General features: G+C 49.7%; 1 protein-coding gene and 1 non-coding gene across 4 annotated transcripts in view; one reads left to right on the forward strand and one right to left on the reverse strand.

The window, feature by feature from the left end:
• ARMH1 (armadillo like helical domain containing 1) overlaps nucleotides 1-10,265 on the forward strand; it is a 45,377-nt gene extending 35,112 nt beyond the window's left edge. For all 3 annotated transcript variants that reach the window (XM_004598941.2, XM_058680239.1, XM_058680240.1), the window contains exons 7-12: nucleotides 9,204-9,329; nucleotides 9,413-9,485; nucleotides 9,573-9,702; nucleotides 9,794-9,871; nucleotides 9,960-10,041; nucleotides 10,124-10,265. In XM_004598941.2, the coding sequence (XP_004598998.1) occupies nucleotides 9,204-9,329; nucleotides 9,413-9,485; nucleotides 9,573-9,702; nucleotides 9,794-9,871; nucleotides 9,960-10,041; nucleotides 10,124-10,242 (608 nt within the window). In that variant the 3' untranslated portion in view covers nucleotides 10,243-10,265. The remainder of the gene's footprint in view (nucleotides 1-9,203; nucleotides 9,330-9,412; nucleotides 9,486-9,572; nucleotides 9,703-9,793; nucleotides 9,872-9,959; nucleotides 10,042-10,123) is intronic.
• Nucleotides 10,266-11,411: 1,146 nt separating this feature from the next.
• Nucleotides 11,412-11,529, reverse strand: LOC118758640 (U5 spliceosomal RNA). The gene has a single exon (XR_004995742.1). It is a non-coding gene; the product is annotated as a U5 spliceosomal RNA (small nuclear RNA).
• Nucleotides 11,530-23,919: the final 12,390 nt, after the last annotated feature.

Here is a 23,919-nt window from a genome sequence, read left to right on the forward strand (position 1 = left end):
CTTCCCCTCATTTCTCAGGTGCTTTACCATATAATCAAGATTTCAAAGTTGCTTTTCATGATGGCCCCAGTTACCACCAGCAGAACCGAAATCAAGATTAAGGGAGGGCGCTTCCTGCCTAGAGTTTATCTTCATTTCTAATTGCTTGGAAGAAAAAAAAAAAAAGCAGCTTCCTCATCGCAGAGAATGACTGTTCCAGGAATGGAATGTCCCAGGAATGGAACAGGACCCCCAGCAGACAGGGACTAAACTGGCGCTGGTCTGGTGGTCTCCAGCCACAGGGGGAGCTGCTGCTGAGTCTCCCCCCTGCTGGGGAGAAATCACAAAGCCAAACTTTCTTTTTTTTCTTTTTCTTTTTCTTTTTTTTTAAGATTTATTTATTTTTATTGGAAACTCAGATATACAGAGAGGAGGAGGGACAGAGAGGAGGATCTTCTGTCCAATTATTCACTCCCCAAGCAGCTGCAGCGGCTGAAGCTGAGCTAATCCGAAGCCAGGAGCCAGGAGCTTCTTCCGGGTCTCCCATGCAGGTGCATGGTCCCAAAGCTTTGGGCTGTCCTCGACTGCTTTCCCAGGCCACAAGCAGGGAGCTGGATGGGAAGTGGGGTCACTGGGATTAAAACTGGTGCTCGTATGGTATCCCGGCGTGTGCAAGGTGAGAACTTTAACCACTATGCTATGGTGCCAGGCCCAAAGCCAAACTTTCTTAGAAGAAATTAATACATTCAGGGCCCAGCGCAGTGGCCTAGAGGCTAAATTTCTCACCTTGAATGCGCCAGGATCCCATATAGGTGCCGGTTCTAATCCTGGCAGCCCTGCTTCCAGCTCCCTGCTTGTGGCCTGGGAAAGCAGTCAAGGATGGTCCAAAGCCTTGGGACCCTGCACTCACTTGGGAAACCTGAAAGAAGTCTCTGGCTCCTGGTTTTGGATAGGCTCGGTCAGCTCTGGCCATTGCGGTCACTTGAGGAATGAATCCTCTCTGTATATCTGACTTCGTAATAAAAATAAATCTTTTTTAAAAAAGAAAGAAATGAATACATTCTGCTGGGAAACTGAAGTGTGTGTGTGTGTGTGTGTGTGTGTGTGTGTGTAAATATGTTAGTATCTCTCAAAATAAGCTAGTACCTTGGGGACATAAAAATTACTAGGGATGACTTAATTAGAAGCAGACTAATTCACTGTAAAGTAATTTGCCAAATGCGTGCCTGCCAAAAATCAATTGGCCAAATGACCAAGTTGCTGAGTGGCCGATTTACCAAATTGTCAATGTACTGAATACGTGTTTTCTGTAAATACGCGTGAAGTGGCTAACGGTTCACAATGGTTGTAAGAGCGGGGCCTGCAGAAAGAGTGAGAAGCACCAGCTCCAGTGTTCCCAGGGTTTCTGCTCCTCCCTGCACACCGCCTCAGGCCTCCTCTCTGCCCCAGTCAGCCCCTGGGTCTCCTCCTCCCTGCCCCACTTCCTGTGCCCTCAGAGCAGACGCCTGGGCTGTTCATTCAAGTGACCCACAACAGGTCTCCCTGTGGTTCCTCTGCCTCCCACCTCCAGTCTGCCTAGAGCTTGGGCGGAGACGATTCATTAAAATGAAGGATGATGACATGAAGACGCAATGCCAGCCATCATGTTCAGACTGTGCCTGCACCTTCAGAAGTCAGTTGATCCGAGTTGAGTTACCTCTTGCTATAGAAAACTTAGCAGCTCAAAGCAGCAGACTTGTATCACCTCCCAGGGGACTGTGGGTCAGCTGCAAACAGCTTCCCTGCTTCTGGCTCAGGGACTTGGATGAAGTGGGAGCCCATCATCTGGAGCAATCAGCCGCTGCCTCTCTCCCAGCATGAGCACCTGCAGGAGGCTAGATCAGAAGCTGAGCAGATGAGGGATGCTCGCGCCGTGCCACCCACACCCCTGTCCCCGTGGTGATTCAACCGCCAGGCCGAGTGCCCACCTGCTCATACCTTTTCTGATTCAACAAGGATGACACCAGGTGACATTTACGCTGCCCAGAAGTCTCATCACAGCAGCAGTACCAGCAGCACTGCAGCCTGGTCACTGTGACACCACCTGCCCGGGGACCATGGACCAGGTGCTGTTCCCGCCTCTCCCACCATCCACAGCTCTATGGGGAAGCGGCAGGAAGCCACCACGCAGCACCATTAAGTAACCTCTCCAAGCCCTGAAGCCAGTGGGAAAGCTGTAGGTGAAACCCAGGCAGGTGGGCTCCTGTGCCCACTACCTGCGTCCTCACCACCACACAGCCCTGTCCTTCTGGGGTTAAAGGAATGAGAGTGTCTTGGCTTTCACTGGTGTGGGGATGCAGGCCAATCCTAAGGGTGGACACCACCATGAATATTACAGGAAAACTCGAAAAATGTTCGCCAAGCTTTACAGCTTCACAGGTTCAAAACATGCTATCAATCTCATTTGCTTTTCTTTTTTATGAAGATTTGTATATTCATTTGAAACCGAGAGTGACAAAGGGGGAGAGGCGGATCTTCCACCCACTGGTTCACTCCACAAGTGCCCCCAGCACCCCGGGGTAGGCCAGGTTGAAGCAAGGAACCAGGAAATTCCATTTGGGTTTCCCACATGAGTGGGCTGTCTCCCATTGCCTTGCAGGCGCATTAGCAGGGAGCTGGATCGGAAGATGAGCGTAGCCAGGACTGGAACTGGCACTCCTGTACAGGATGTGGGCATCCCACACTGCAAGCAACGTCTACACACACACTAGAACCCTCGCCTTTGCCTAGCTCTCCCAAGCTAACACAGCAGCCTCGCCTGCTAAACAAGAGGCCACCTGTCTTGTGTGACTTCGCTGGATAGCAGGCATGGAGCTCTGTGTCACCTACAAATGTCCTCTTTTGTAAAATTTGCAATTTATAAAAAATGCATTACTTCCTTAAGATTATAGAAGAATGCAGGGCCCGGCACAGTGGCCTAGCAGCTAAAGTCCTTGCCTTGCATGCATCCTGGGATCTCATGTGGACGCCGGTTCTAATCCCGGCAGCCCCACTTCCCATCCTGCTCCCTGCCCGTGGCCTGGGAAAGCAGTCGAGGACGGCCCAAAGTCTTGGGACTCTGCACCCATGTGGGAGACCCAGAAGAGGCTCCGGGTTCCTGACTTCGGGTCGGCTCAGCTCCGGCTGTTGCAGTCACTTGGGGAGTGAACCATCAGATGAAAGATCTTCCTCTCTGTCTCTTCTCCTCTCTGTATATCTGCCTTCCCAATAAAAATACATAAATCTTAAAAGATTATAGAAGCATTCAGCTGTGGTGCTTGCTCAGCCTTTACAGTCTTATGACACAGTCTTCAAGAGGGAAGGCTTTAAAGTGGAACATCTTAGAGTCTGGCTCAATGGTGTAACAAGTTAATCTTCCACCTGACAATGCTCGCATCCTGTGCAGGCACTGGTTTGAGTCCCAGCTGCTTAGGACCTGAGAAAGCAGCAGAGGATGACCCAAGTGCTTGGGCCCCTGTGCGTACACGGGAGACCTGGAAGAAGTTCCTGGCTCCTGGTTTCAACTTGGCCTGGCTCCAGCCATATGGCCACTTGAGGAGTGAACTAGAAGGTGGAAGATTGCTGTATGTAACTCTGCCTTTCAAACAAATACATTTTTTAAAAGTTCAGTGGTAGGTGCTTGGCCAAATGGTGAATCCCCCAGCCGTATCAGAGTACCTGGGTTCCCACGCCAACTCCAGCAACCTGACTCTAGCTTCCTGTTAATGCCAACCGTGGAAGGCCGTTACCACCTGGCTCCTAGCCAGCCTAGCCCAGGCTTGGCCATTGCAAGAATTCAGGGAACAAATGGCAAGATAGGAACTCTGTCTCTTTCTCTGCTTCTCAAGCAATTTTTTAAGTATATAAAATCTATTATTAGTATTTTAACATTAGGCTTTGCCTAGGATATGGTGAAAGAGATAATGCAGTGGGCACAGGACGGTGGCCTGGTGGCCAAAGTCCTCACCTTGCATGCACTGGGATCCCATATGGCAACAGTTAGTATCCCGGCTACTCCACTTCGCTTCCAACTCCCTGCTTGTGGCTTGGAAACGCAGTTGAGGGCATCCCAAAGTCTCGGGACCCTGCACCCACGTGGGAGACCAGGAAGAAGTGCCTAGCTTCATATCAGCTCAACTCCGGCCATTGTGGCTGCTTGGGGAGTAAACCAGTGGATAGAAGATCTTTCTGTCTCCCCTTACTTGTGTAAATCTTTCTAATAAAAATAAATAGGGCCCAGCATGGTGGCCGAGCAGCTAAAATCCTTGCCTTGAATGCTCCAAGATCCCATATGGGCGCCGGTTCTTTTTTTTTTTTTTTTTTTTTAAGATTGATTTTATTTTTATTGGAAAGGTGGATATACAGAGAGGAGGAGAGCCAGAGAGGAAGATCTTCCATCTGATGACTCATTCTTCCAAGCAGCCGCAATGGCTGCAGCTGAGCCAATCTGAAGGCAGAAGCCAGGAGCTCTTCCGGGTCTCCCATGTGAGTGCAGGGTCCCAAAGCTTTGGGCCGTCCTCGACTGCTTTCCCAGGCCACAAACAGGGAGCAGGATGGGAAGCGGGGCCGCTGGGATTAGAAGCAGCACCCATATAGGATTCTGGGCATTCAAGGCAAGGACCTTAACCACTACTCTATCGCGCTGGGCCCAGTGGGCGCCGGTTCTAATTCCAGTAACTCCAACTCCCATCCAGCTCCCTGCTTGTGGCCTGGGAAAGCAGTCGAGGACGGCCCAAAGCCTTGGGACCCTTCACCCACGTGGGAGACCTGGAAGAAGTTCCTGGTTCCTGGCTTCGGATTGGCTCAGTTCCGGCCATATGTAGTCACTTGGGGAGTGAATCATTGAACAGAAGATCTTCCTCTATCCCTCCGCCTCTCTGTATATCTGACTTTGCAATAACAATAAATAAATCTTTTTTTAAATAAATACAAAATAAATCTTTAAAATAAAAGAGAGAGAGGTAATGGAATGAAGAGGAGACTGAGACAACATAATTGGTCAGGAAGACACCTGACATGGTCTCTACCTTACAACCCAGTTGGAGCCAGACATTCCTACCGGTGCAGCTGAAAAGCAAGCATTGCTGTGTGGAAGTGCAATTCTCCAGTATGGTCACTAGATGGCAGTTTCTTCCTTCTTTCCTTCCTTTCTTTTACAGATTTATATTTATTGGAAAGTCAGATACACAGAGGAGGAGAGGCAGAGAGAAAGATCTTCTTTTTTTTTTTTTTAAGAATTATGTGTTTTTATTACAAAGCCAGATAAACAGAGAGGAGGAGAGACAGAAAGGAAGATCTTCCATCCAATGATTCACTCCCCAAGTGAGCGCAACGGCCGGTGCTGCGCCGATCCGAAGTCGGGAACCTGGAACCTCCTCCAGATCTCCCACGCGGGTGCAGGGTTCCAAGGCTTTGGGCTGTCCTCAACTGCTTTCCCAGGCCACAAGCAGGGAGCTGGATGGGACGTGGAGCTGCCGGGACTAGAACCGGCGCCCATATGGGATCCCGGGGCATTCAAGGTGAGGACTTTAGCCGCTAGGCCACGGTGCCGGGCCCGAGAAAGATCTTCTGTTCAATGGTTCACGTCCCCAAGTGGCCACAACGGCCAAAGCTGAGCCAATCCAAAGCCAGGAGCTTCTTCCGGGTCTCCCACGCGGGTGCAGGGTCCCAAGGCTTTGGGCCATCCTCTCCTGCTTTCCCAGGCCACAGGCAGAGCGCTAGACAAGAAATGGAGCATCCGAGACATGAACCAGCACCCATATGGGATTCCAGTACATGCAACATGAGAATTTAGCCACTAGGCTATTGCACCAGGTCCCCTCCCTCCCTCTCTCTCTCTCTCTCTCTCTCTCTCTCTTTCTTTCTTTCTTTCAACTTTCTTACCTAAAATTCACAGCCATAAAGAGTTCACACCCAAATGACCACAGCTGAGACCCTTCTTCATTCCAGACCCAGGTCCCCATTTGTCTGCGATGTCCCCCTTGCACCGCACCAACACATTCAGAATGGGGCCCCAGCATCCTAGCTCCGCACCTTCCCTTCTCCAGCAGCCCAGTCTCGGTGCCTGGTGCCCAGCCTTCCAGGTTGGACATGGGGTGTTCATCATGTCATCCCCCTCCCATCCTGCTCCCCCTAAGTGGGTCCTGTCGCCTCCCTATGGCTCAGATCTGGCCCCTCCTCTCCAGTCTGGCTCCACATGTGCCATGGCCTCACGGGCTGCAGTATTTCTCAGCATGGGTGTGGACTGGGTCTGCGGTGTGCTAGGCTCCAGCACCCAGTGGCTCACAAGAGCCAGAGTAGGTGTTGGATGGGCTGGGCTAGGTCTCTGCATCCATTGAACCATGTGAGAGCTGGGTCTGGGAGTAGGCCAGGCAGGGCAGGGCTGTAGCCGCCCAACAATGATAGCCAGAATAGATGTGGGTTGGTAGGGCAAGGCTGCCATAACTGCCGTGAAAGGGGGTGGGCCAAGTCGGGCTGGGCCAAGAAGCCACCAGTGTGCATGAGACCTGTGACTGGGAGGTGACCAGAGCGATATGAGCCAGAATAAGGACAGGCTGATTGGGCTTTGCTAGAGCATTGGCTAGCAGGTGCTGGGACTGGTGTGGGCAAGTCCTGTCAGGCTAGATCACAGAACCACCTGGAAAGAGCAAGATCCAGGGCTGCGAATGGGCATAGTAAGGAAATTGTGGGCACTCCTCTGATATGCTGCAGCTACCAGCATGAGCATGAGAATCAGAGCTGAGGGCAGGCCTGGCTGGACAGGTGGTGGCACCTGCCTGCATGAGTGTGGCTGGACAGTGGGATTGGTTGGGCTGAGCTAAGCTCCAACAACCATTGATGTGTATGAGAGCTAAATGGGATGCGGGACAGACTGGACCAGGCTGCTACACATACCAGCATACACAGGTACCAGGACTGGAGGTAGACCTGCTGGGGGTTATTGGGAGTCTCTCCTGCTAGGCTGCAGCTCCCACTGGTATGCATGACAGCCAAGTGTGTGCTAGGCAGGGTTGGGTTGGGCCGCAGCATCCATTGGTTTGCATATGAGATGGGGCTGGGGACAGAACCCCACCAGTGTGTGTGGGCTGAATGTGGGTGATGGACTGAGCCCAACCCAGCAACTGGCTAACACACACAGGAATCAGGTCTGGGGTCACATCTGGCGAGGCTTCTTTGGGGAACCCACTGGACCAATGCACTCAGAATTCCAACCATGATAAAAGTAGCAGGATCTGTGGTCTGAATGTGGAGTGCGTGTGTCAGAACTGGGCCTCCTCAGTGTCTGAGGCCTGTGTAGTGGATGGCATGCCCAGATGCTCATGGGGGACATGTCAACCAGTTCACTGAGGAAATCTAGCACCATGGGGGGCCGAAGAAATTGGACAGCTCTCCCGGTCAGGCTTTGACAGCGAGTATCTGGATGAATCGAGACTCTAAGGGGGACTGTCAGTAAATGGCCGTTGGAGCAATGAAATCAACAGCATCTCAGAACTCTCCAAGCCATTGAAGCAGAACCCTCAGAACATGCTCCACACTGGGGACCCGGGGTGACATCAGATGGCCGTCCCCTATCCCAGGCCCTGATGCCATGGGGCTGCCGGGCGCGGCCCTCTCTCCTCTCCCCACTTTCCAGATACAGGAAGAAAAAAGATTGGAGGCATTGTCTCATCCACTTTCACCCATTCCTCAACCCTAACTGGTGGTCCACATGGGCATACATCCTTCTCAACCATGTAAACATCATCAAAAATGAAATGAGTTTATTATTAAAAATATATTTTTTATTGGAAAGGCAGATTTACATTGAGAAGAACAAAGTGAGAAAGATCTTACTTCTGCAGGTTCACTCCCCACATAGTGACAATAGCTGGAGCTGGGTTGATCTGAAGCCAGGAACCAGGAGCTTCTTCCAAGTATCCCACATGGGCACAGTGTCCCAAGGACTTGGGTCACCTTCCATTGCTTTCCCAGGCCACAAACAGAGAGCAGGATGGGAAGTGGAGCCACTGCAACTTGGACTGGCATCCAGATGGATGGCAGTGCCACATACAGAGGCTTAGCCCACTGCGCCACAGCACCAGCCCCACATGTGTCATCTCAACAGTTAAAATGCGCTTGAACCCAGGCCCTTCCATGTGTGATGTGAGCAGCTTCAGCAACATCCCATTAGGTCAGTGGCCTGTTCCTTTTAAAAGGCTGTCCTGGAGCTGGCTTGGTGCCATATGGCGCCAGCATCCCATATGAGTGCCGGTTCAAGTCTTGGCTGCTCCATTGCAGCTTCTGATCTAGCTCCCTGTTTATGGTCTAGAAAATCAGCCAATAATGGTTCATGTCCTTGGGACCTTGCACTCATGTGGGTGCCCTAGAAGAAGTCCCTGACTCCTGGCTTCAGATCAGCCCAGCTGTTGCTGTTGTGGCCGTTTGAGGCATGAACCAGCAGGTGGAGGACCTTCACTCTCTTTCCTTCTCTCTCTGTAAAATCTGCCTTTCAAAAATATAATAAATATTTTGGGGCCTGGCGCAATAGCATAGCGGTTAAAGTCCTCACCTTGAATGTGCCGGGATCCCATATGGACGCTGGTTCTAATCCTGGCAGCTCTGCTTCCCATCCAGCTCCCTGCTTGTGGCCTGGGAAAGCAGTTGAGGACGGCCCAAAGCTTTGGGACCCTGCACCTGTGTGGGAAACCTGGAAGAGGCTCCAGGCTCCTGACTTTGGATAGGCGCAGCACCAGCCACTGCAGTCACTTGGGGAGTGACTCATTGGAGGGAAGATCTTCCTCTGTCGCTTCCTCTCTCTGTATGTCTAACTTTGCAATAAAAATAAATCTTCAAAAAAAAAAAAACTCCCACGTGTCTCCACTGCTGAGATGCAAATGAACTAAGCAAGGGAATGAAAAAAACAACCTTCCCCAAATCCTGGGATGCAAAAGAGAGAGGTCACAGCTGCTGTGGGTCACGCCTGCCAGTCTCCCTGGAGATAACCATCCTTCCCTACTCCAGGGAGGCCCGGATGCCCAGCAGCAGGCTACCATCCAGCCCTTTTCCTCTCCCCTTGCTCCCACGAGCACAAAGCTGAGGTGTGCACAGGGTGCCAGGCTGGCAACAGGGCCAAGGAAGGGTGAATGAAGGCATAGGGCATCGCGGGCGTGTGAGGGAGCCCCAGGCCTCAGCAGCGTCTCTGCTCCCCTCCCCACTCTCCTCTTCAGCCATTGAGCTCATCAAGGACCTGGTGGATTACGACCACGTGCGCCTGCCGCTGCTCCAGGGCCTCGTGGCGCTGCTGACGCCGTCGGTCAAGGAGACCTCCAAACTGCAGCACAAGATCCTCACGGGTAAGGATATGCCATGCCGGAAAAGAAGGTCCCCACCCCGACTCCCAGCCTGGGGCTCAGGATTGCCGCGCGCTCGCCCACAGACACCTCGGTCCTGCCGCTTACCATTCATCTGCCGGTGTTTCTGCAGCAGGCCGCAGCCGCCAAGACCATAGGGTAGGCAAGCAGCAACTGCAGCGGCGGCGGAGGGAGTGGCCGGGCGGGCGGGCGAGGGGAGCCCCAGGCCTGGATCCCTGGCCCCAGGGTCCTGGCTCGCCGCGACGTAAGGGTTGCCGAGGAACTCCTGCATCTGCACGTGGTGCATAGCCTGATGACGGCCATGGGCAACATGGACCACAGCAACAGCCAGCGGCTGGCAAGCCTCACGCTGCAGGTGCGCACCTGGTGTAACAGCGATGTGCGGGGAGAGGGGCGCGGCGCCCAGACGGCCACGGCCCACGCCTTCCCTCCCTCGCACCCCGCAGTTCTTCGTGCAGACCTTCCCGGTGGTGGAGGAGCTCGCGCGCCGCTCCATGGGGGAGGACCTCTACCAGCTCTTCAGCGTAAGTTCCTGCACCACCTGCCCCGCCCTGCCCACCTCCCTGTCCACAGACCGTCCCTCAGGAATTCCTTTGGGCGGCGTGTCCTCAGAGCAACCCGGAGAACTTGTATCTGCAAATGGACAACGTCCAGGCAGACATCTTAGCGTCCAACAAGGTCAACGTTCCCAAGGGTAAGCGGGCACCCTGAGGCACCTGAAGACGCCGACATGCACACTCCCAGAGCGATCGCTCACGCTCCGGTCCTGCCTGCAGCCATGCGCCTCTGCAGCATCTCCAAGAGCAACTCGAGCTTGCTCTTTGGCCCCGAGGACGCGGACCACGTGGCCAGCTGCCCTGACTTGGAAGAGGAAGACAAGGAACAGAAGAAGTGACAGAAGCAACGTAGGAGAAAAGAGATGTGGGAGGAGATGTGACCATGGCTTAGGAAAAACTCAAAGTTAAAAAAATGTTCAAGCAATACAGTTAAATATCTGTAACCCCAAATATATCCTTTGACTCACATGTCTTCTGTGTGAGTTGTTTTAAGTTTCAGAAATTGGGCCTGGCACAATGGTCTAGGTGCTAAAGTCCTCACCTTGAATGCGCTGGGATCCCATATGGTCACCTGTTCTAATCCCAGCAACCCCACTTCCCATCCAGCTCCCTGTTTGTGGCCTGGGAAAGCAGTCGAGGACGGGCCAAAGCCTTGGGACCCTGCACCCACGTGGGAGACCTGGAGGAGGTTCCTGGTTCCTGGCACCGGATCGGCACAGCACCAGGCGTTGCGCTCACTTGGGGAGTGAACCAGCAGACGGAAGATCTTCCTCTCTGTCTCTCCTCCTCTCTGTATACCTGACTTTGTAGTGAAAATGTTTTTTAAATTTTTTTAAAGTTTCAGAAAGCATAAACCAAATGCTTCAACTGTTTGACAAGGAATAAGGATATTTACATAACAACATCACTTTTTTTAAATTAAGGGTTCATTTTTATTTATCTGAAAGAGAGACGGGATGTTCCTACCAACTGCTTTACTTTCCAAAACTACATCACTAAAAAGATTTCTTTATTTGAAAAGCAGAGTATCAAAAGACAGAGACAGATTTTCCATTCTCTAGTTCACTGTCAGATGGCCCCAACTGGCCGGGTTGGGCAACCTAAGCCAGAAGCTGGTACTCGAATCTCCCACTCGAGTTGCAGCGGCCAGGTCCGTGGGCTGTCTCCTGCCTTCCCCAAAGCATTAGCAGAGGCTGCATCGCCAGTGAGGGAGACACTGGAATTGGCATTGGGTTAATGCGTGTCCCTCACAGCAGTTAAGGCTGCTGTGTGTAACGGAGAAATAACCCAGCATTAACTGGATGGGAACAGGGAATCACAAGAATTCTCGGGAGAAGAGAACAAGGGGAACCAGGATCCAAAAGTAACAACATAGCAGAGGCAAGTCAGAATGTTGGGCTGAAAAGATCACCAACCGAGAAGCATAGTGTCTTTCCAAAACCAAACCCACAAGGACTATCCACTTCAGACAGAATGTTCTTAGTCTTTCTTTAAAAACCGTATTATTAGCCTCACCAAAAGGTAAGGCCTCAAAAAATTGGTTAATGACTCAGAATTGTTCCTCTCCACGGAAATCTTTAGTAAAAGGCGAAAGATTTATACGATCTGAAGAGAAACCAGAGTATACCGTTGCCTCAGTCCACACAGAACTTGAGTATCTGTAACACCTAGCACGGCAGTGGTAACTACTTCAGTAGCAGAATTGGTGAGTATATTTCTCTCAGGCAATTCTAAGAAAGAAATATCACTTTCGTTAGTAACAGAAAAACCAGAAAGAAAGGAATACTCTATCCATGTTAACGTAAGAAACGGTCTGTGCGCAATGTATTGTGGGTATGTAAATTAGGCTGCGCGATCCGCCTCCGGGTCCCGGAAATACCATGGCTCATCTGCTTTCCGGGTCACCACCAAGGGGAAGAGCAGAAACCAGGTTTCGACCGGTTGCGCTAGAAACAGCTTTGTGATCAGTATCTCAAGTTTTAAAAATAAAATTAACGTAAAGGTGGGTGGGAGACTGCGTGGGACTTCTCCCTTAAAATCCCTCTTTACCTCAGATACATGAAGGAAACAATATGGAAATAATAGTCTTACCCACTTTCCTGTAGCCCTTGAACCTTTTTACCCTAATTAACTATGTAAAGATTGTCAAAAATATAATTTAAAATTGGAAAAAATTTTAATCTAAAAACCGAAGAAGAGGACGGGACGCTGTCTCCTGCGTCCCTGTTGCGCCCACGGGGGATGTGGACCGAGCTGCTGGCTGTTGGTGTCGTCTGAACCCCACCTGGGCTGGACACCCAGTCTCCCTGCCTTTCGAGGAAAATGAAAATAAGAGAGAAAAGGCTTGGAAATCAGTGTTCCCATGCGTTCCTTCCACACAGCCTTAATGAGCGCCAGCCCTGCGGAAGGTTGTGCCGAGCATCCGCCAGAGAATGTTCTCTGCCATAGAAACATCCAGAAGAACCCAGAGGTAAGGGTGTGCCACGCAGTAGCACCATGAGAGCCCCAGGGACGAGGGCGAAGCTTCATGGGCTTCCGTGCCCTGTTAAGAACTTGAGGGAAATGGAGCCTCCAAAATGTTGTGGCGTGCAAGAGAGATCCCATTGGACCCAAGTGTAGGATGTTAGGAGGAGTCTGTTACCCCATTGCATTCCAGAAGCCACTGCACCGAGCCACCAAAGTCAGGGGTTTTTAAGCTCTCATCTGCAATCAGATTGAGAGCCATGCAGTACAAACAAGGTTTCATGCAAGAAGGGATAGTTAACTAACCTTAGGTAGCCCAACCAGAGGCAGGAAGGGCCAGGTGTGCGGGACCTCCAGAGTAACTCCTGCGCTGTCAGTTGTTGTGAATGGTGCAGAAGGCGGGAGGGGCAGGGTGCACTTTTCGCACCCCCAGTTAACTTGCATGGTATGAGGCGAAGTAGGGAGGGTGAGATGTGGAAACTCCATTTCTGTTCCCTGTGCGCTGTCAGTTAACCTGACAAGCAGTGTGTGCGGTCGATGGCGGCACCCTATTACATGGAGAGTGAGGAGGGTGAAGAAACCCTGGAAAGCCTCACAGAATGGTGTGCTCAGTGTTGTAAAATCAGCCGTGTTCCCATCCCCTGGTAGTGAACTGTCTCCCATGCCTGGACAGGAAATACCTCAGAATGCACCTTTATTTGGAAATGGGCTATTTTGTGCCTGTGGTTCGGTAAGCTGAGGCACTACAGCTGGAAGACAGGTTTCTGTTAAGCTGTCCAGTTTGTGGTTCTTTGTAGAAGTAGCCCTAGCAAATGTGCTTCATAGGCATGTGAACTAGAGACCACCATTGTGGAACAGTGGGTAAAGCTGCTTCCCAAGTGGACACCAGCACGCATCCACTTCCAATCCAGCGCCCTGCTAATGCACCTGGCAAGAGAACAGAAGATGGCTCAAGTGCCTGGGCCCCTGCACTCACATGGGGGACCCTGTATGGAAGCTCTTGGCCTGGCCCAGTGGACTGGTGTAGCCATCTGGACAGAGAACCAGCAGATAGATCTTCCCTCTGCCCCCCTACCGTGCTTTCAAATAAGTAAATCTATTTTTTAAATGTTGACTGGCCACACCGCACTTCAGGTGATGTGAATTAAGGAGCTCTGGGAGTGATCCCAGCAGTCTTGATTGGGTTTTGTTTTTTTTCTGGCAGTCTGCGACTAAGCCTTCCAGGTGACCCTGATGCAGCGATGCTGGGAAGCCGTGGGTGATCCTGGCTAATGTGGAGCTAGATGGAGAACACGATGTTCAGAAGAGGGGAGGCTATCACGCTGGGCCCCAAACTGTCCTTCAAATAGATGTAAATCTTCGAAAAAAATGTTTTTCTTCCACATAGCCTCTTTTGAAAGACCTGATGCTTGGGCCCAGCGTGGTGACCTAGCGGCGTAAGTCCTTGCCTTGAACATGCTAGGATCCCATATGGGCACCAGTTCTAATCCTGGCAGCCCCACTTCCCATCCAGCTCCCTGGGGAAGCAGTGGAGGATGGCCCAAAGCCTTGGGACCCTGCACTCACATGGGAGACCTGCCCTCTCTGTCTTTCCTCCTCTCTGTACATCTGACTTTGCAATAAAAATAAATAAATCTTTTTTTAAAAAAACTGATGCTTAATTCCTAGTGGTATCAGTTCACAATTCCTTTACTTGGGCCTCTTTTATGTTATGGACATACAAAGGATAACTTCAAAATTCCCCACCTTGAGTCCCATATCAGTGCTTGCTGCAAGCCCCAGCTCTGTTTAAATTCCAGTTTGCCAGAGATAAGCTCTGCTGACTGCAGAGCTTGCAAAGGATGCAAGGATCAGCAAGAAGACAAGAAGAGCCATAGACCACTATGATGAGCTCATAACAGACAACTCAGAAAAGTTGCCTCCTTATTTACACAGAAATCATCACAAGCTTTTGCATAGTATCTAATTGTTTCATTTTTACTCCATGGCTACATTATTACCATTTTACTTCAAAGAAAACACTTTCAGCAAGCCATTACTCATTCAAACCTGCAGTTACCCAGCTGAAGCCGGAACTCAACGGTTGGCAGCACATGCGGTTACATAGTGACCGATGGTTTACTTATACCCAAAATCAATTTTTACTAAAGCTAAACTATATTATTTAAAATGGCAAGAAAAAGAAAGCTTACAAATGAAAGGAATTTAGAAAGAATCATAGATTCTTTTATTAAATCTTTTTTCCTAGTTATTATACATCTTTCCATTTTTTCCCCCTTATTTTTGACAATCTTTACATAGTTAATTAGAGCAAAAAGGTTCAAGGGCTACAGGAAAGTGGGTAAGAATATTATTTTCCACATTGTTTTTTTCCTGTATCGGGTAAAGGGGGAGATAAAGGGAGAAGCCCCACCCAGTCTCCCACCCACCCCAGGTCCCCGATGTGGGGCATGCTCTGAGATACTTGCTCAAGTGGTTTTGCTGGTTCAACAGTTATGAATTGCTGCCAATCTCGCCATTCCAAGCACAATGAAGTTGTTGCAGAATCCACTGATTGACATAGTCAACCTTAGAGTCTCGTTTGCCCACTTTTTCACTGCCAACATATGGCTGGGGTAGTTGATTGATGTGTTCTGTCCTCTGCTGTGGTGCCAGGTGTCCTCTGCAGGTTCCGATAGACTGCCATATCCTCCATGTGCAGCTGGTTATGCTCTCCACTGCTCCGTCTGAGCCTGGCACTTGCTCTTCCTGGCAGTTCAGTTGGGGAGATCCCAGACCAGATTGTTGTTTGTACTTGCAAGTACAAGGCCCGGTACAGTTTATTGCCCCAATCAGCTGGTGGTTGCACTTGCTGGGTCAGTTCTGTTTCCAGCACTGTCTTTCACATAAACCAATGGGAGCTGCAGCCCATTCGAAGTGGACCACAATAACCCCCTCCAGGCCCGCCCCCTACCCTGGTTCCCATGCTTGCCATTATGTGCAGCAGACTAGTCCAGTCTGTCCCACATCCCATTCAGCTCTCATACATGTCTGTGGGCATTGAAGCCTAACCCACACACACCCCTTTCTTCTTTTTTTTTTTTAAAGATTTATTTTTATTATAAAGTCAGATATACAGAGAGGAGGAGAGACAGAGAGGAAGATCTTCCGTCCGATGATTCACTCCCCAAGTGAGCCGCAACGGGCCGGTGCTGTGCTGATCCGATGCCAGGAACCAGGAACCTCTTCCAGGTCTCCCACGCAGGTGCAGTGTCCCAATGCATTGGGCCGTCCTCGACTGCTTTCCCAGGCCACAAGCAGGAAGCTGGATGGGAAGTGGAGCTGCCAGGATTAGAACCGGCGCCCATATGGGATCCCGGGGCGTTCAAGGCGAGGACTTAGCCGGTAGGCCATGCCGCCGGGCCCACACACCCCTTTCTGTTTAGCCACCCATGCCCCTGGCCTGGTTTTCGTACTCTCCAGTGGTAGTGGTAACCCAAGAGGGAAGAGCCCACTATTTCTTTTCTAGGCCACTCCCACTCCTTCCAGGTGATTCTGGAATTTAACTTGACAGATTTAGCCTCCAGTGCCAGCTCCCGCAAGTTGATGCAGTGGCTAGCCCAACCAACCCTCACCCACTCTAATTTTTGCTTTCGCCAGTCAGAAGAGTCAGCCCAAGCTGGCTTTTTCCTTGATCTAGTTCACATGAGGCCCACAGGTGTTGTAGCCCTGCCTGGCCTGTTCTGCTGCTATTCCAACCCATACTCTCCATTCCCCCTGCTGGCTCCGCCCCCTCCCCCCAGGTTCTCAGGTGTGCTGTTGGGTCCTGCGGCCACATCTGGTACAGGTCACCTCACCTTGGCTTTTTTTTTTTTTTTTAAGATTTATTTGTTCTATTGGAAAGGCAGATATACAGAGAGGAAGATCTTCTGTCTGATGATTTACTCCCCGAGTGCTGTGCCGATCCAAAGCCAGGAGCCAGGAACTTCTTTCTGGGTCTCCCACGCAGGTGCAGGATCCCAAGACTTTGGACCGTCCTCGACTGCTTTCCCAGGTCACAAGCATGGAGCTGGATGGGAAGTGGAGCTGCCGGGATTAGAACCGGCGCCCATATGGTGTCCCGGCACGTTCAAGGCGAGGACCTTAACCATTATGCTACCGCGCTGGGCCCGACTTTGGCCTTTCATAATGTGCACTGGTTTTTGTCACAACCAAACCTGGCTTTACCCACACTCTGTTCCGGTGCTCGGATTTGCCAGTGGATGATATGAACTGGTTGAGCCTGGTCTGTCCCCAACCCGTGCCAAATATATGCCTGTGGGATACTTTCCATGGCCTGTACTGGGCTGTTTGCTATAATGCTTCTTGCGCTTACCTGCAGGGCCTGTGTCCTGCCAGAGGAGTTGCCCAGGTTCCTCCATCAGAACCTCTCCCAATGCCAGATTTCACGCATACCAGTTGGTCCATGAGCCAGCCCTACTCAGTTCACCTCCTGTCCTAGCAGGAACAGTGGCCTTTCCTGACTGGCCTTCAACCCAATCTGGATCTTACTGTTGGATGTTTCAGCCCAGCCAAGGCTCATTCATACCCACACACAGCTCACACATAGTTCAGTAGGAGCTGAGACCTAGCATACTCCATCCCACATCTACCCTGGTCCTCCAGAGCACCAGATGGTATTGGAATCTAGCCTGGCTTGGTGCACCCAGTCCCAGCCCACACTTGTGCCAAGGGAGACTACAGCCATATCCAGATCAGAATGCAGGTCCCATTCCAGTCCCCGCATTCCTCAGTGGGAATCTCACCCTAGCTTGGGTGTTCCCTTAGCTGCCCAACCAGGCCTATTCCCAGCCTTAGATCATGCACAGGCCAGTGGTTGCTCTGACTCAGCTTGGCACAGCCCCTTACCTGTCCCAGCCCCTGCCCTAGATGCTGTGGCTTAGCGTCCCTGGCTCATGCAGACCAGTAGCTGCAAGAGCCTAGCTTGGCATGACCTGCGCTCCACCCTGATTTCTAATTTTGCTTGTGAACTAAGGTTTGCTCAGTTCTAACCAGTCCACCCTGTTCCATTACCAATCCACACATTAGCTAGCCATTGAGGCTAGTTTGCCCAGCTTGCCCAACCCCCAGGTCTGGACCATGTGTTCATCAGCGGGAGCTATGACCCACTAGGGAAGTTTCCCAAGTTCTTCCACTTGACCCACTCCCAGACCCAGTTCTCATACATGCCAGTGGATGTTAGGCCAGTGTCTGGCATAGTCTGGCCTTCCAATTGGCCTTGTATGAGCTGGTGAACATTGCAGCCCGGCCCACCTCACACCCTATTTAGGATGCACATTCAGGTGCTATTGCCTTGACCAGTCCAGACTATTATCGGTTCCTTTACCCGTGAGTGATGGCAGGCTCCTTGGTCACACCTAGCTTAGTCCATCACCACCCCAACTCTTGAGCTGACCAGTGGGACTAGTATTTCTACAGGATTTGACCCGCACATCCTCCACAGAATCTACCCTCGGAAACTGTTCTCTCATGTGCTAGTTATTGTCATGCCCCTGCCTGATATGACCCGTCTCCTGACCCCCATCATTATGTCAGGTAATAGGATATGGTCCTGCTAGACAAGCCGCACGCCTTAGCATTTGCACAGACTGGTGTTCGGTGGTCAGCATCGTTCAGTGATAACAAGTTCTACACATGATTCAAAGGAGGTTGGTATGTCAGTCTTATCCATAAAGATCATCTGGTCCCTCTCCTCCAACCTACCAGGTCTTAGTACCCTTGCTTACCTTCAAAACAAAAGTTATTCTGTCATTGGGAGTCTTCAGGATTGATTCAAAAAACAAACAAACAAACAAACAAACAAAAAACAGAAGCACAGTGGGCTCTACATGGAGCTACCTAAGCCCCAAAACCCCAGAGCTCGCAGCTTTGTGCAGGTGGAGCCTGGCATGGAATGGCGCACTGGCTGTCCGGGGATAGCTCACAGCGTACAGGCGGTGGCTGGAATCGGGGCTCAGAGCATGAAGAGGATCCCAGCCTGGCACCCACCATCTATTAAATCTTACAATTAATCATACACTACCATTACTTTCACCTAGTACTGATTCAATTTTTTCTGGTCTGTTAAAGGGCCTTGAAAGGAATCAGAGTTGCTCAGCCTTTTTATGGGCAGAGCGCCTTCACAAGAAATGTCTTTCTATCTTTTTAAATTATTTTCTTTCCCTAAATATAAGTGCCAATATAAGGTAGAAATTTCAAACCATTTTCCTCTAGGGGCTCACAACATTTGTTTTCCTTTAGAAGATGTCCCACATACTTTATGCTTTATATGGTGGGAAGTCAAAATGCATCATTTCATTGCAATGCAGCAGTTCGAGGCTGTGCGGTAAGTAAAGTTTTTGTATCTCCATGATTACCATCTGTTTCCAAGATATTGCCAAGCCATTTCATAAAGGGAACATTACATATTTTAGGGTAAGTTTCAGGACAAAGACGGGCACATTATAAGACGTATAGGAACAATATGGGCTCAATTGTACTATTGCATTCTTTTAGCTGTGTCTCATTGTCTTAAGTTGCTGAAGACCCTTTTACCATAACATGATTGATAAAATCAGTTTCAGGTGTTACACCAGCTACAGAAATCATTTTATATTTGCAGAAAAACAACAACACCCTCAGGAGAAATTCATGAAATATTAGAGAGGTGATGGAGTGTCCATACAATGGAGTGAGGCAGTAATGAGGTGACCAGAGAGACATTCAGCCAGGTCTTGCCAAGCAGCCAGAAACTCCTCGTAGCCTTGCTAACCAAGAAGCAGTGCTCATTACATCCTTGTACCATCTGTCCCAACTGCATGGCTTCTTGCACCAGTTCACTGCCTAAGGGACACTGGTATGCACCTATTGATGCCTGGTGCTTGGGACCCTGTTATGCATGTGGGAGACCTGGATTGAGTTCCCAGCTCCTGGTTCCTGGGGTAGTGTTCGCTGTCCTGCAGCAATGGACTTGGTGCACAGAGTTGATAGTAAGAGACGTGGACTACTGACTGATGGCTAAAGTTTATTAGTAGCATCAGGCATCTATAGACTGAGGGTCACATGGGTATAAGGCAGGAGGTATTGAGGAGCTTACATTGTTTCCATAAGCCTGTTTACAGAACTCATCAACTGTCTCCACACCATTGTCTGAAAATCTCTCTCTTTGTTTTGCTGTAACCACTCAATTGTTCTCATACAAATGATACCCAATCGATTGTCCTCCTACAGGGTAGCTCTCACTGTTACAAGCATCTAGGAAGTGAACCAGTGATGGGAGTTGTTCAGTTGTTTTGCCTTTGAAATAAGTAGGTAAGTCTCTGAAAAAATAAGGGTAATGTAAATAAATGAGATTTTGTTTGACATTCACTCAACAAGAAATACAGATGTAGGAATATTTTTTAAAAAGAAAATCTGGAAGTAAGTGGTTGCTAGAATTGGTTCAATTCCCAACTACCAGCAATGCTCCTGATTTTCTACTTGGTTATCTTGAGTGTGTTGGTGTTTTAGGCTGATGACTAGCACCTGCCTCAGGATCACACGGTGGCTGTCACAACTCCTGAAGGTACATCCATGTCCAAGGCAAGACATAGTGAAGCATCCTTTATGTCACTCTCTTCTATTAAGCTTAGCCGTAAGTCCCACCCCAGAACATTCCTGCTTACATCTCATTGGCCAGGACCATGTCACATGATCAGCAATAATGGCACCTGAATGCAGACTTCTGGGTCTTTACTGTAGAGGTGAATGAGGAAGAGGGGAGTGGGTGGATGCTTGCTGTGTAGTCATAAACAGTGACTTATTTGTGTTCCATCTTCCTTGTTTTCCTTATTCCACCCTGATACCTTTAGGATGAATCCTCACCCTAATCTTGCCACTCATCACTTCATTTTGACTGTAGCCATTTTATATTCAACCCACATGTGGATTTCAGCTGTTCAAGTTTTCAAGCCTAGCATGTCTATTGGATCCTTCTTGTTTGTTTCTGCTTTACATGAGTAATATACCTTCTTTTTTTTTTTTTTTTAAAGATTTTTATTATTATTGGAAAGCCGGATATACAGAGAGGAGGAGAGACAGAGAGGAAGATCTTCCACCGATGTTTCACTCCCCAAGTGAGCTGCAACAGCCGGTGCGCGCCGATCCGAAGCCGGGAACCAAGAACCTCTTCCAGGTCTCCCACGCGGGTGCAGGGTCCCAAAGCTTTGGGCCGTCCTCGACTGCTTTCCCAGGCCACAAGCAGGGAGCTGGATGGGAAGTGGAGCTGCCGGGACTAGAACCGGCACCCATATGGGATCCCGGGGCTTTCAAGGCGAGGACTTTAGCCGCTAGGCCACGCCGCCAGGCCCTAATATACCTTCTTGCTTTTGAATACTTATTTAAAATTTTAAAATGCATTTCTTTTCATTTAGGAAGGCAGAGACACAGAGAGGAGCACATGGAGACAACTCCCATCTGCTGGTTCACTCCCCAAATACCTGCAGCAACTGTGGTTGCTGGTTGGACCCAGGGGAAGTCCAGTACCCAGAATCCAATCTGTGTCTCCTGTGTGGGCAGCAAGGGTCCAAGTGTCTGAGCTCTGCTGTGTCTCAGAGTGTGCACTACTGAGACACTGGGTTGGAAGTGAGGGGCTGGTATGTGAGTCCCTGGAGCTCAGGCAGATGACTTGGCTTGAGTGCCGAGCTGCTAGCTTTGGCCCACTCCAGCTGTGGTTGTTGGGAAATAAATCTCCCAACTTCATCAGAGGGTAAAAGCAGAGTGGGTTGGACAGCTCTCCCAGCCAAGCTTTGCAGCAAGTGTCTGGGTCTGTGAACGTGCTAAGGTGGACCTGGTCAGCCAATAAATCTTGGGAAAGATTTTCTCAATCTGGCGCAATGAAACCAACAATGTGTCAAGACTATCAAAACCACTCAAGTAACACCTTCAGAACATTCTTCCTCACATTGGGGTCATTAAGATGACATCAAATGATCATCCCCCCATCCCTGTGTGCTGATGCAATTTGGCAGCAAGGAACAATCCCCTACATTCCCCAGCCCAACCCTGCAGATACAAGAGAAAATGAAAAAACTGGGAACATTTATCCCACTCTCCTTCCTCTATACATTGATCTTCCCCACCTTAATCAGTGGCCCACATGGGCATACATCCTTCTCAACTATGTAAACAACATTAAAAAATAAAGTTAAAAATGCATTCTTTCGGGCCCGGCACAATAGCATAGTGGTTAAAGTCCTTGCCTTGCACGCGCCAGAATACCATATGGGTGCTGGTTCTAATCCCAGCAGCCCCGCTTCCCATCCAGCTCCCTGCTTGTGACCTGGTAAAGCAATCGAGGACGGCCCAAGACCTTGGAATTCTGCACCCGCAGGGAGACCTGGAGGAAGTTCCTGGCTCCTGGCTTTAAAGTGGCTCAGCACTGGCCATTGCGCTCACTTGGGGAGTGAATCGGATGGAAGATCTTTCTCTATGTTTCTCCTCTCTGCATATCTGACTTTCCAATAAAAATAAAATAAATCTTTAAGAAAATGGTGCTAACAATCTAAAATAGCAAAGCCATGTAAACAATCCATTTGCTTGCCCAAAGAGGAGTGGTTAAAGAAACTGTAATAAATCCACTCCATGGAATATTATTCAGTATTATACAATTTGCAACTAGATGGTCCCAACTAGAGACCATTATATTCAGTGAAATCAGTCAATCCCAAAAAGACAAATACCGTATGTTCTCTCTAATAGAAGGAAACCATCAGGCAGATTGGCATGCACAGTGATGGAGTAATAGTGACTACCATATCCAGATGTGAAGACAATGCAACATGCATCCCTACTTCCAAATCAAAGAAGGACTCCCAGTGAAACTGTTGGACATATCTAGACAATGGGATGATGGGCTGTCTGACACTGTCTGTACCAGCAATGTTGGGGCACACTTAAATAACAGACTGATGGAATCATGACTCCTAATGCAGGACTATACTATTGTAACAATATGGGGAAAATCAGTTGGGTAGGTGGAAATTGGGGGGAATCTCAGACTCTACAGAATTGTATCATAAAATTCAAAAATAAAAATAAAAAATATTACAAAAAAGAAAAGGAAAGAAAAGAAAAATGGTGCTAAAAGCTAAGCCTTGAGACCCAGTGTGATGGCTCAATGGCTAAATTCTCACCTTGCATGAGCCAGGATTCCATATGGGTGCTGGTTCCTGTCCCAGCTGTCTTAGTTCCCATCCAGCTCCAGCTGCCTGCTAGTGGCCTGAGAGGACAGTAAAGGATGGTTCAAAGCCTCAAGACTCTGCACCCAAGTGGGAGACCCAGAGGATGCTCCTAGCTTCAGATCAGCTCAGCTCTGTCCATTGTGGCAACTTGGGGAGTGAGTAAGCAATGGAACTTCTTTTTGTATCTCCTTCTCTAAATCTTCCTTTCCAATAAAAATAATAAATCTTGGGCCTGGCGGGATAGCATAGTGGTTAAAGTTCTTGCCTTAAACATGCCGGGATCCCATATGGTCGCCGGTTCTAATCCTGGCAGGCCCCGCTTCCCATCCAGCTCCCTGCTTCTGGCCTGGGAAAGCCGTCAAGGGCAGCCCAAAGCTTGGGACCCTGCACCTGCATGGGAGATCCAGAAGAGCTCCTGGCTCCTGGCTTCAGATTGGCTCAGCTCCAGCCATTGCAGTCACTTGAGGGAATGAACGATCGGACAGAAGATCTTCCTCTCTGTCTCTTGTCCTCTCCGTATATCCGCCTTTCCAATAAAAATAAACAAATCTTTTTTTTAAATTTAATTACATTGTATTATGTGACACAGTTTCATAGGTACTGGGATACCCCCACCCCTCCCCACACCCTCCCCCCATGTTGGGTTACTCCACCTTGTTACATAACCACAGTTCAAGCTCAGTTGACATTCCCTCACTGCAAGCATATACCAAACATAGAGTCCAGCATCTTGCTGTCCGGACTAGTTCAACGGCTTCTTAGGGAGACCCTTCCCATATACCATCAGCAAAAAATAAATAAATCTTTAAAAAATAATAATAAATCTTAAAAAGGGGGGAGGGGGACTTGGTATGATAGCCTAATAGTAAATCCTCGCATTGCATGTGCCGGGATCCCATATGGGCTCCGGTTCCTATCCAAGCTGCTCCCCATTTCACATCCAGTTCCCTGCTTGTGGCCTGGGAAAACAATGGGGGACTGCCCAAACCCCTGGGACCCTGCACCCACATTGGAGACCCAGTAGAAGCTCTTGTCTTCAGCCCAGCTCCAGCCAATGCAGCCATTTGGGGAATGGACCAGCGGATGGAAGATCTTTCTCCCTGTTTTTCCTCTCTGTATATCGGCCTTTTCAATAAAAATAAGTAAATTAATCCTCGCCTTGCATGCGCCAAGATCCCATATGGTCACCAGCTCTAATCCCGGCAGCCTCGCTTCCCATCCAGCTCCCTGCTTGTGGCCTGGGAAAACAGTCGAGGACAGACCAAGACCTTGGGACCCTGCACCCATGTGGGAGATCTAGAAGAGCTCCTGGCT

The sequence above is a fragment of the Ochotona princeps genome, chromosome 2 (genome assembly GCF_030435755.1).
Source record: "Ochotona princeps isolate mOchPri1 chromosome 2, mOchPri1.hap1, whole genome shotgun sequence".
NCBI classification, from domain to species: domain Eukaryota; kingdom Metazoa; phylum Chordata; class Mammalia; order Lagomorpha; family Ochotonidae; genus Ochotona; species Ochotona princeps.